The sequence below is a fragment of the Heloderma suspectum genome, chromosome 2 (assembly GCF_057233095.1).
Source record: "Heloderma suspectum isolate Gila_16-S chromosome 2, 16-S_ref, whole genome shotgun sequence".
In the NCBI taxonomy this organism is placed as follows: domain Eukaryota; kingdom Metazoa; phylum Chordata; class Lepidosauria; order Squamata; family Helodermatidae; genus Heloderma; species Heloderma suspectum.
Window position 1 is genome coordinate 307,290,364 of NC_139459.1, and position 13,122 is coordinate 307,303,485.

Consider the following 13,122-nt stretch of genomic DNA (forward strand, 5'->3'; position numbering starts at 1 on the left):
ACCTTGGTCTCTAGAGTGGGAAGAGCTGCATCTGCAGAATCTCAGTGGCCTAGTTCAGGGCTCAGAACCTCAGGCCGGGGACAAGGGATGGCGCAGGCTCCCAATTCCATGTGGGAATCCAACAGAACGTCCTCCCAGCCCACACCCCTGAGCCCTGCTCAGCCCCTTGCCCCCACTCACCCCCTGCCGGCAAGTGGTCTGCACTCACCCCAGCAGCCTCATTGATCCCCGCAGTCACCATCTTTTAAAAAATAAAATGGTGCATATTTGCATATGTGCAAAGCCCTCAAGATTCAAGTTGTCAGTGGACCAGAACAAGGATGGTCTTGTTCAAAACTTGTGCAAAACTCCAGTGGCTGCCCTGGAGTTTACACCAAGAACACTGTATTTAAGGAAGTTTTGTAAAGACAGAAGATGTAATACCTTGAATGTTTCAATAAATGCAGTTAGTTAAATTAAACCTTTTGTTAGATTTGACTTTTCTCCATGAACTGTGTTCATGGGTAACCAACTGGTCCTTCAAAATTTGCACTTTTCCGAATTTTGCAATGGAGTTCCCCAATCAAAAAATGCATACCAAAATGCATGTTCTAGGGAAAATGGTGTTCAAAAATACATTTTATAAGGAAAATTGCTTGAAAAAATGTGTATATTGGTAAAAATTAAATGAGAATGCAGGAGTTAGGAGAAGGGTGCTCAAAAATGTTCATGAATTTTCATACAACTTTTTGAAAAATTCTCAAAGGTCAGAACACCTGAACTTAAGGTTGCAAAAATGAGAACCTGAGACAAAAACCAAAATTGACAGATTTGTCAATCCCTAATATACAGTCATAATGCTTCACAAATCAGAACACACACATTTATCATAGAGTTGTCTCCAGTGAATATTTGGTATAGAAATGTAATGACATTTCAACCTAGTTACCATGCTAAATGAGTAAAGGCTCCCACCAATTGCCAAATTATTTTAAACTTATCTGAGAATGCTCTGTTTAACCTTTCTGACATGAAGGCCTTGCTTGCTTGCTTGCTTGCTCATTCATTCATTCATTCATTCCACTTAAACCCCACCTTTCCACTAGGAAAGTGGTACAAGAGGCAGATAATAATCATAAAATCATTTTTAAGTAGCTAAAAACAAAAATAAAACAAATACGTTAAAACACATAAAAACACACCAAAAATTACAGAATAAAAAAGCACCCAACCCAACAGACCATTTTATAGGCCAAAGATTTGTTTGAATAGAAACATCTTTGCCTGCCGGAAAAAGGAAAGCAGAGAAGGAACCACCTAGCCTCCTCTGACAGAAAGTTCCAGAGCCTGGCCACAGTCACTGAGAAGGTATAGAATTGAAATGAAATGAAATGAAATGAAGAAAGAAAGAAAGAAAGAAAGTCCCCTTCTTGCATCCCCAGCTGCAGACATGCCTCTGCAATACCAAAGGACAGGCCTCCCACAACACTGGGCAGGCTCATATGGGAGAGAGCGGCCTTTTAGGTAGCCTGGTCCCAAGCTGTATAGGGCTTTAAAGTTCATAATCAGCACTTTGAATTGTGTCTGGAAACAGAGACGTAGCCTACTTTGAAAGCCTTGGGGGGATTCTACCCACATCCCCTAACTGTGGACTTATCATCTCAATGGCATTTTACCCATTCTTTTAGCCTGCTCCTGCCAACCCGTGGGCTCAGTGAATTCAACCTTCAACCAGAGCTGGAGATGCCATCCCAAGACAGGATTCTGCTACTGCAAGCCGGGTGTCGCAGGCCCAAAATGTGACAGGTGCCTCTTGGGATATTGGGGCTTTGGAGAAAATGGCTGCCAACCTTGTGACTGTGCCAGCGACTGTGACAAGCACACTGGAGAATGTCTCAGCAGGTATGCAAATCCTGATTGTGAACTGAAAATGTGCACTCTCACTAGGCTTTTAAATCTAGCAAGTTCCTTATTCTGAATAAGGATATTGGGTTGAGCAGATAGTCCTGCAGCCCTATAGACTGAACTGGGTAACTGTTGGATTTTTTTGCAAATGTTAAGATTGCCTATTTCTATGTAACAAGCACTAACGATTGGTTCTTAAAATGTTCAGTGAACTTTGCTCATCGGAACTCTGGAGTTGACCTTGCCTCTCTATCACTGAGCAGTAGGTGAATGAAGCTGAGCCTCATGGCTGAATATCATATCTTGTAATCTGAGCTCAGTTTCTGCTCTTTCTTCTCTCCTCTCTTCCCAGTTATGACAATCAGGAATTTTTCAATGTTCCCATTGGTGGGAGAATCCCTGACCTCATTCAAACACCAGCCAATGAAAGTGATGAATGGCAATGGAATGATCATGAGCAAGGATTTTCTGCATTAAGACATCCAGGTATGAATTTATATTTTTCAAGAAATTGACGAATGCCAATGATCACTTCAACGTCTGAGAGCTGTATTTCTAAAACACTGGTAAGGATAAAAGTTCTCATAACTTTCATGCCAGCAGATTCACTGCTGAGCACTGAATGGTCCTTCTAACATGGAACCAGGTAAAACCTGCAGAATTCCAATAGGACAAGTTCCAAGTAAGCCTGTTTAGAGACCACCATGTGAGCATATAGCTTAGTTTAGCTAGATTTCGAGACCTCATTATTACTTTTGGGGGGAAAGTTGTCTCTGATCATTCAAGGGTATATATTTATGGATGGTGTTTCCTTTTGTTCCTGAATTATTTTTAATCATCACAGTTCACCTGGAGGTTGAGGTAGCTCACCAGCATGTATACGAAAAGTACACTTTGGCTGCAATCCTATCCTCTCTTACCTGGGAGTAAGCTCCATTGAAAATAATGAGACTTATTTTTGAGTTGACATGTGTAAGATTCTGTTGTGAATCACTCAAGCTCGACGCATATAGGCACACAGCCTAGTATGGTGCATTTTGAAAACTCCCAATTCTACAAGCACAGGATTACAGCCTTAATTTGTCAGTCCCAGTCCAGAGGAAAGGAATTTGTTACAGTTTCCTTTAAAGTAGGGCTGTGTGCTGCTTCAGCCTGAGGACCGAACCCTGAGTTGAAGCGGGCTGCTTCGGGTCACTTTGTGCCCCTTCCGAGGTGAAGCGAAGGGAGCACGAAGTGACCTGGAGCGGGTCGGGGGCTCTCTGAAGTGCTTGGTGCCCTTTGGAGCTTCGGCTCCTCCAGCACATCCAGGTCCTTCTTACCTGAGCTGCCGCCACCATCACCGCCTCCATTGCTGTCCTCACCGTCCTCACCACCGCTGCCGCCATCCTCGCCGCTGCCACCACTGCCAACTGCTGAGACCTGGATATGTATGGCAACTCTTACTGCAGGGAGTCGCCATTTTTAAAAGGGCAACCTCCAGGAGGTGCCAGGAGGTTACCATTTTAAAAATGGCGACTCCCTGCAGAAAGAGTTGCTGAGCGCGTGCAGGCCTCAGCAGTTGGCAGCGGCAGTGAGGATGGAGGCAATAGCGGCGGCAGTGAGGGCGGCGGTGGCAGCAAGGTAAGGGGGTTTGCGTGGGGGTGTTGGGGGGGTCCCAAAGTGGGGTTCGACATCCGAACCCCACTTCAGGGCGGGGTGGAGGCCCTCCAAATCTGCCCGAGCCGGATTGGGCCCACTTCAGAAGCCTCAAAGCAACTTCCGAGTCAGATTGGGGGGGGGGGCCTGCACAGCCCTACTTTACAGTTTTCTCAAAAGTGCTCCTGTCCAAGTGCTGACAAGGTAGCATATCGCTTAGGTTGTGAGATTTTTGAAGCGTTATTTTGTTGCCACTTGGTATCAGATTCCTAAATTGCTTCTTATTTAGTATCTGTTCACTGTGGAATAGATTCCATGCAGGGTGGTTAGCTTACTATTGAGAAAGCTTGGCTAGATATGAGTCATAGCTATCTTTCATTACAGTGTCAGATTTGCAACTAAATTATTTCTCTTAAAAACTATTTTAATGGCATATCCAGATATTTGAATCCGATTATATATGAACATAAAAATGACCTGATTTCTCACCCACCCACCACCCACCCTCTGTCTTTTCTTAATGTGGCACATCCTTCAACACATTGGCCTGTGATTCCCTGGCTAGAAAAGTGTGTATGCAAAGAGAAGATACTAGGAAGTGTCAGCAATTTCTGCCAGATGAAATATGCGTATGGTAAGTGAAAGAAATGCTGCCTCTCATTTAAATGGTGGTGTGTGTGTGTGTGTGGGGGGGGAGACTAACTGAAATGCCAGAAACTCTTTGCTGTTGCTCTCCAACAGTGGGGGTAGGGGAGAAAAGAAATGTTATTTGCTTCACAACTGAAGTAATATGTATGGCCATCTAAAGGGGTCTGTAGGACCATTACGTCCAGGGTCTAAAGTTACCTAGCTGCAGCACTGGAGCCATATGAAAACCCTGCAAGGTTTTGCTTTGGTCCATACAGTCCCACAAACCATGTGGTGACTCACCCATGGGCCAGTCATAGAATCATAGCATAGTAGGATTGGAAGGGGCCTATAAGACCATTGAGTCCAACCCCCTGCTCAATGCAGGAAGTCATCCTATACTTATGACACACACACCCCTCTTCATTTAAGGAGCCCAGAACTGGTTAAATAGGGTTCCCAGGCCATCTCTCATCCAGGTAGCTTACAGGACCAGTTCTGCTTAGCTTCAGCAGTACGACTGTATCATGTGGTTTCAGACCATTCTCATTCTGACCCCACCTTTTTAATTTGGCTTTTAGAATTGTTTTTAGGGGGTTCAAGATTGTTTTTAATGTTTTATTTTTGTTGTTGTTGTTCAGTCCACGTTCAGTCGTGTCCGACTCTTACCATGTCTTTATTTGTTTATGATTTTTGTTTTCTGAATTTTTTAAAAAACACTTTGGTTGGTTCCAGAGAGGCAGTGTATAAATGCAAACAAACAAACAAACAAACAAACAAACCAGCCTTGGCAGGTAAGAGATAGAGAGTGAAAGTACCACAGCCTTTAACTTGCCATAAATTGTACCCATTGGTAGCAATTAGGGATGTCAGAGAAATCCGCAACAGATTCAAATGAGTTCAGATTCCTATGAATCCAACCTGTGGAATCTGCAGCAGGGTGCCTTTTTCTGAGTCACACAGACAGGTTTTCAACCAGGGTGATGGTAGTTTTGCAGTAATGCACATTAGCGCATTTGCACAGGTACGCACATGTGCACTAGCACTAATGCAAATTAGCAGTAATGTGAATTAGTGCAAGTACAAAGACATTCTGGTAAAAAAAAAAAATCCAGTTCCATCAATGTGCGGATGATGGAACGAATGACTCCTCACAATCCATGAAACATGGATGGAACAGATTTAACATATATCCCTAGTGACAATAGCTACTTTCTTCCCTGAGCAAATAGTGACGACACTGCAAGGGAAAGGGTTAACCACCTGCACACCACAGTCTCAGGCTTGTCCTCCTCTCCCCCCCCCCCACTTGCTGATATAAAACATACAATCACACCTTTCATGTATCATCTAGTTTGGCCCTAAGATGCTCAAGGAATCCACGTTCTGTGCCAGATCTGTGAAGACAGGCAGGCCTGCTAATGAGGTGTATTACATTCCTCCTAGCAGCGCCTTCTGCTTCTGCCACTTTGGCACAGCCAAAAAAGTTGCCCTTTGAGTGAAATTAATGGCATTTGTCTTTCTGCTTTCCGGCAGTGATAAAAGCAAAGATCCTCTCCGCTCACGACAAAGGAACCCATGCTGAAGTCATTGTGAAGGTAAAGAAGGTTCTGCAATCAGGCAAAGTGAAAATCACCAGGAATAACAGAAGCATCTATCCAGAGTCTTGGACCAACAGGGGATGCACATGCCCTATTCTTAATCCCGGCAAGTATTGACAAAATCTGTATTTATGACACTGATTCTGGGGAGAAAGGGTACAGTCATGGATTTCTTCCGTGAGGAGCCTGATCTACCACCTCTTGCTATTTCACAGAATCCGTCTTGTGCTTTGCAACTTCTTGTCTGCATGTGAAAAGATCTATGGGCATCAACCAGCTTTTCTCTGCACACAGAAAGGTGCAGGCAGAGGGGCTTCACGTAGAATACATTATAGCTTTATCCCCCTCACTCATGCCAGTGGTTGTGTGGGGTGTTTTGCTGCTGTATTGGACATGATGTCTAGTATTCCCAGCCACCTGAAGATCTCTGAAACCTCTTGAACATACTTCCGTGAATGTGATGCTCTCTCAGCCTGCTGCGCACAGCGCAGGGCCCAGAGCTCATTGGTGGAGCCCATGCTGCACATGCAAAGCATCCTAGATTCAATGCCTGGCAGCTCCAGTTAAAAAGATCCAGGAGCAGGTGATGGGAAACACCGCTGCTGCCAGCCAAAGCAGACAATACCAGGCCAGATGGACCAGGGGTCTGACACAGTATAAGGCCAAAGCAGCATGTCGGAGTCTGCAAGAAGTGCTCATTCAGCCTTACCTCTGCTCAAAGATAAGACAGTTTCCCTGCTCCCCCACCCATGCTACATTTAGGCTTTTTAAAAGCCCAATTACAACTGGGGCGGGGCATTTTTAGGGATAGGTGGCTGCTGGGGAGGGGAGGGAGAAATGCCCTTCCCTCCCCTCCCCAACACTGCCATGCCCCCACTGCCATTAGGCTTTTTTAACTGATTCTGATTGCATCAGGGAAGTGGCAGTGTGTGTGTGTTTGAATGGAGTCTGGGAAGTCACAGGGCCACATGCCAATGGTGGGATGGTCCTGCCCACGTTTTGATGCAGCCCTGCCCAGTGTTGTTATGCAACCCCCCGCGTGCTTGGCTGGGACCAGTTTGGCCCTTGGGATCCAAAAGGTTCCCCAACCCTGTTCTGTATGTACATAAGCACCTTCAGCCGGAGCAGCAGCGGCACCTTGCGTCGGAGCCTGGGGAAGGGCTGGCCAAGAGCTGGCCACGGGGTGATGTAGATCAGTGAGGCTTATGAGATCTTGGGTGGAAGAGCTCCTTGGCACTCCACTTAGGTAGGTATGTCCGCTGGGCAAGAGGGACATTGGCCTGCTGCATGCAATGACACGCTGGAGTCCCTCACAGCCTGTGGATTTGCCTCCAATGAATGTCTATAGTGGACCTTCTGGTTAATAAAGGTCCATTTCAGCTGCTCGGCTTAGAAGTCAGCACCCCCATTGTCATGTGAAATGGCAACTTTGGATATTTACTCGTGAACTGTTGGCGGGGAGGAAATTCTCCAGCATGCCATTTATTAGTCAGGCGTCCCTAGTCCTCAGAGCCACCGCAGCCCTTCATCAAGAGCAGCTTGGAACAGCAGCCTGGAGCCTTTACAAGCCACCTCCACTCATAGGGTGCCACCTTCTCTTTCTCAGAGCAGATTAGCTTGAAATGGCTTTGCATGAAAAAGTTCCCAGGTTCAATCCCCAGCATCTCCAGGTAGGGCTGGAAAAAACCCTGCATGATGAAACCCTGGAGAGCCACTGCCAGTCAGTGTTGACAGTACTGGGCTAGATGGACCCACGGTCTAGCTCAGTATGAGGCAGCTTCCCATGTTCCTAAGATGCAGGCGGGAGCCCTTGCAAACAAGTGGATCTACTTATCAGCAAGCAGTCCAAAGGCAGCAGCGCTACACCACCCTTACTCCCCAAGAGTAATTCTTCTCTGCGGTAATACAGGTGGTAAAGAGCAACAAAAGAACAGCCTGGGAACCTTCTTGCTGTTCTTTTCCCCAGAAAAAAAGATCGAGGTGGTGCCCCAGTGTACCCATAATATTCCATGGCCAAACAAGTGATTTACTGATCTCCTGTGAGTTGCCCTACGCACCGCAGAGTTCACAACTGTGAAATAATGGTAAAACTAAGCAACCATATTAAGGGAACGAATTCTTTCCTTCAGATGATTGTGTCAGGTTCTGTAGCACTAAATTTCATGGCAGTCTTTTGCATGATTCCTTCCATTTGACCTGCTATACTTCATAATTAAATGCACAATGCCCCAGTAGGTCCCACCTTCTTTAAATTGGAGCCTGGGAACATGCTTTGGGCCGTGGATTTCGTTTAAAGTCAAAGTAACCAGAGAATAAACCAGATTAACTTCTGGGTTCCATTAGGTCAGGATGAGCAAACATGCCTCCCCAAAGGTCACCTCTGTCTTGCCCCTCATCCTTCAATCAATTACTAACAGATAAATTATATCGTGCTTTCTTTATCTTGAGAATTAAACACACATCTACATTGACTGAAAGGAAGTGTTTTGTCTTAAATGCAGGGTTTATAACCTAATCAGTCACCATGATTAATGTGAGAAGCAGCTCTCTGTGAATAGCCAGTAATTCTATCACATCGTATTCTTTGAAATGCCTGTTTGGATTTTCCATTTGCCAAGCCCTATAAATGAACGCAAGAGGCAGACAATGGGGGTGGGGGGTGAGAGAAAGAGAGAGAACTGAAGGCAATTTGAAAGAGAGATTGCTGCTTATGGTGTATATCCATTACTCATCCCTCTTTTTGCCTGTGGTAAGTAGGTATAGCAGGGGTTTTCTGGTATTGTTTCCACACACCAAAACAAAACCACATGCAAACCAATTAGATCTGAGGTGACAATGGGACAAAAGAAATGAAGTGAAGCCTCTCTTAGCCCACTTCCAGCTCTCTTACATTGTTTGTCTCCAGCCTAACACTAGAGTTGCTGACTTTTGAACCCAGCCCCTGGAGCTATCCCTGCAGTTGGATCTGCAGCAATTAGCCGGTGATCATGTTTATCTCCATGCCATAAAAAGTAGTACCTCAAAGCATTTTTCATAAGTTATGAGGGGGTGGTGCGGTGAAGCCCCCATCCCCAAAAGATTGGATTAAACTTTAGGGAACAGGCAAATTCTAAAAATGTTGGGAAGTTTTGTCTTATCCTCACCAGCAACCCTGTGAAGTAGATTAGGCAGGGAGAGGGGAGCTGGTTCACACAATCCCCATGGGTTAAACAACCTAGAGTGGCTTGTTTAAGCCATGGTGCATGCTGGCTAATCACCTGCCTGGGCATGGCTTGTCATGTCGTCCGAACTCAGGTGGCATAGTTTGTTACCTTTACAATAGGCCATGGGTTATCTGAGGGTTGTGTCCCCCTCCAGCAAGCCATGCTGCCTGGGTTCAGATGACACAACAAGCTGCACCTGGACGGGTAATCAGGCACATGGTGCCTGCCTTGTTTAACCCATGGTGATCGTGAGAACTCGCCCAGAGAGTGACTTGGCCAAGGCCACAGAGTGCCTCAGATCCTAACTTTCCTTCTGTGATTGGAACAGAATTCACAGAAAGGGGTTTCCCTAACTCCTCTTCCTGTCTGCAGTCCCCTGTGGACCCCAAAAATCTGTTCCTGGGGACTGGGTGACATTTGGTTATGGTGTGGGGCTGTAGATGGAGAAAAGAGTTTGCAGAAATAGGGCTGCAGGAGAATCTCATTTGGTCTGTGTTTTTAACTGAGCCAATCTAATTCGCACGTTTACCTGGGCAAGCACTTGTACAGTTCTCATTTGGATTGTGCACTTCTCCAAATTTTGCGATCAAGTTCTCAGGTCAAGAAAACGTGTGGAGAAATGAATATTTTAGGGGGGAAATGCATATAAAAATGCATTCATAATAATTGCATATTTTAGGAGGAAATACATAAAAATAGTGTTTTAAAAGAAAAATGCATACAAAATCCATATTTTAGAGGGAAATGCATTCAAGTTAAATGTGAACTTTCATACAATAAAGGATAAAATGGGCTGATGGTTGAACCCAAGCAAAATTAACACAGACCAGAAATGGACTTAATCGTCCATCTCTGGGAGGAAATCCCCTCACTTTACGTGAACGGAGGAGCAAGTTAAGATGCAAGCCAGTGAGCTTGATGACTGTGCAGGGATTTGAGCCCAAGTCTCCCCAGTCCAAATCCAATACTTGATTCACTACACCAGGGGTGGGCAGAAGGTAGATCTCCAGATATTTTGGACATCAATTCCCAGATGTCCCTGCCAGCATGGCCAATGGTCAGGAATGCTGGTAGGTGAGGTCCAAAACTTCTGGAGATCTGCTTTCTGCCCATCCCTGCACTATACCACCACATATGAAATACTGAAATATAGCTTAATGCACCCCCCCATATACAGTTCTGATTATATCCACATTCCCTTTCTTCCTGAATGTCCACAAAGTATTGCATCCTTCCTGTCTCTTTCTGTTTTCAGCAAGGGGAAGGACGTCCTTGGGAAAAGACAAGGAAATAATCCACATTCGCCCCTGCAGTCTGGCACCGCAGTCACTAGGGCTTTGTGCTGTACACAGCAATCTGGCTCCCTGCCCATCTATCTCTGTGGCATTGTACTGGATGTTCTTGCCTGGCTGGTGACAGGAAGTCCATATCTAATCTCACAGCCTTAGAGTTTAATCATAAAACTTCATTGATAGTGTAGTAGCACAATGGAATTCCAGTACAGATTTTTTTAGGAAACCTTTCTATGTTACTAACAAAACGATAGTTACCTTCCCTCCACTACCTAATATGACGTTGGATTGGTAAGGTCATCAAGTGGCACTATTTGGCTGGGCAATCAACCCACTAACTTAAGATACAGCAAGCCGGAACAGAAATCCTCCCATCTTGCTTTATTTAGGAAGTAATCTACTGTATCATGGTGCATACAGAAGCAAAACCAAGAGCCACTGCCCTCATCCTAGAGAAATCAGCACAGAACTGTGCTAATGATGCAGATTCTCAGAAATGATGCTGTTCTCGGGAACTCAAACCGAACTCAGAAGGGATAATAATCAGAGAAGTTAGGTTTTGAAGCGAAGGAGTCACTATCCCTAATCTCTGTTGTAGGTTACTTTGAAGTGCAAACAACCCCTTTCCTCTAGTACTTTCCTATTCAGAATCACAGTCGTGACCTCAGGCTCTCAGTTGTCCTGTCTGACAGAGGCAGTAAGCAACAGCAAGCAACCCTGCCAGGATGGCACATCAAGTCGAACTATGGACACCTCCACTTTGTGGACCCATACTTCCCCCCCCCCCATCTCCTCTGTGGTGGCCTGCCTAAGCCTCTTGGGGGGGAGAGACGAAGAGCTTGCAGGAGTTCCAGCACTACTAGCCTTCTGCTTGCACCTGCTGCCTGCCTGCTGGGACACACTATCCGGACTGGGGGAGAGCCAGCTTGCCTACCACTCAGGGGCACTGCTAGGTTCTTAAAAGATCCTTAAAAGATCCTAAAAGGCACAGGCCCATAACACAAATTTGCATCTATCTATCTATCTATCTATCTATCTATCTATCTATCTATCTATCTTTATATCCAAGTCTAAGTGCACCTCTAATATATATATATATATGTGTGCGCACGCGCGCGCGTGTGTGGTGTGCATGTAGTGTGCTTGTGTGTGTGTATAGATTACATACTTACATACATAAGAAGTGTGCACTGATCCCCCCCCCCTTCAACTCAGACCCCGATTCAGCATTTTGGAAAACATCCCGCTTTTGCTCAGGCGAATTTGTAGTCAGACCATTTCAGCTCAGCACCAAACCTGAGTCAAGGTTTGGAAAAATGAGTCTTTATGCTTCCTGTTGACTGCCATTGGAATTTTTTAAAAAAAAACCTAACTTTTTTCTCTTGGTCAGAACTGGATAATTTCAGGCACAGTAGCCCCCTAGAAGGGGATTACACCTGCCCAATGTCAGAAAAATAGGTGCAGCGTTTATATTTTGATTTTCTTTTAAAGGGAACTGACAATAACATTTTTATTACTTGGAAGAAGTGGATACACATTTCAGGATTCATTGCCCCGTCAGAGGAGAGCATGTCTCCAAATTTCAGAATGACAAGGGTTTTTGTGCAAAGGTGGCCTTGACATTTTGAGGTCTCCAAAAGAGGACATACTTATCTCCTTATTTTCCTTGTGGACCATTGGTCTGAAAATTACAGACAGGCTACAGTTGTCCCTAAGTAAGAAAACAGCAAAGTTTCAGAAGGATAAGTGCAGCAGTTCATGTGGAAGGGGAGTTCTCCAGTTTGGGGGAGGGAGTGATTTGCTTTCCCTTCACCGCTTCCCAAATAGTTTTTTGGGTACACTTGTATGAAAATGCATAGGTCATTAGAGGTGTCTCCCAGGCAAGAAACTTGCAAAGTTTCTGAAGGATATACATACATGCAAATTTAGAATGACTAGAATTTATTTACATTTCACCAACATTAGCATCAGGGGAACATGGGTGGGAAGGTGCTATTGCACTCATGTTCTATTTGTGGGTTTCCCATGGGCATCTGATTGGCCACTGTGTGAACAGAATGCTAGACTAGATGGACCTTGGTCTGATGCAGCATGGTTCTTCTTATGTTCTGAAATAGAAGTTGCCTCTGAGCATATGCAGAATGTTTTTATTTCACCACTAAGCACTTATGTTCTCCCCCTACCAATTCTATTCCCCTCCATGCAACCATCCCTCCTCATCCTACCCTCCTCCAGCAACTCTTCATCAAAACAGATGTTTTGTGCAACTCTTCTCTACCTCCTCCTTGTTATGCACAAGCTCTCATCGTATCTTCCTCCCCATAACTTCATTTGTGCCAAGACTTCATCAGGATTCAACCAATGAGACTGTTTTCAAAACTAGGGCTAAGTTATGGGGAGACTCTGAGCATGTACTAAGTGCCTTTCCCTCACCACTGAAGCTAGAGTTCATGCAACCCCCCCCCCCGCCCCCAAACCCACAAATGACAAAACATGCATAGGACTAAGCTGAAAGGGTAGTCAATTCATTAGGTGGAGGGTAGGCACTGTATTAAGCCTGCAATACCATGCTCACAACTCAGGACTTATTTCTGAGTAAACATCCAGAAAATCAAAGTGCAAACGTCCCTGCAAAAGTAACTTGTGCTGGAATCCTATGCACACTTTCCTGAAGGTATGCCTCATTAAACATAATGGGGCTTCTGAGTAGGCATACATAGGATTGTATAAATGAGCAGTATTTATCTCCCCTCCACTTAAAAAACAAACCAAAAACTCCTATTTTTATTAAAGCTTTCTGTTCATAGGAACATAGGAAGCTGCCTTATACTGAGTCAGACCCTAGGTCCATCTAGCCCAGTATTGTTGACAATGACTAGT

At 45.0% G+C, this 13,122-nt stretch overlaps 1 protein-coding gene across 1 annotated transcript in view; it reads left to right on the forward strand.

Annotated features, from left to right (window-relative positions):
• The window catches only part of LOC146354936 (netrin-4-like), a 106,836-nt gene that overhangs the window by 84,421 nt on the left and 9,293 nt on the right, over positions 1-13,122 (forward strand). Inside the window, exons 8-11 of the mRNA XM_084840207.1 lie at positions 1,668-1,881; positions 2,237-2,370; positions 4,085-4,153; positions 5,683-5,853. Of these exons, the coding sequence (XP_084696333.1) occupies positions 1,668-1,881; positions 2,237-2,370; positions 4,085-4,153; positions 5,683-5,853 (588 nt within the window). The remainder of the gene's footprint in view (positions 1-1,667; positions 1,882-2,236; positions 2,371-4,084; positions 4,154-5,682; positions 5,854-13,122) is intronic.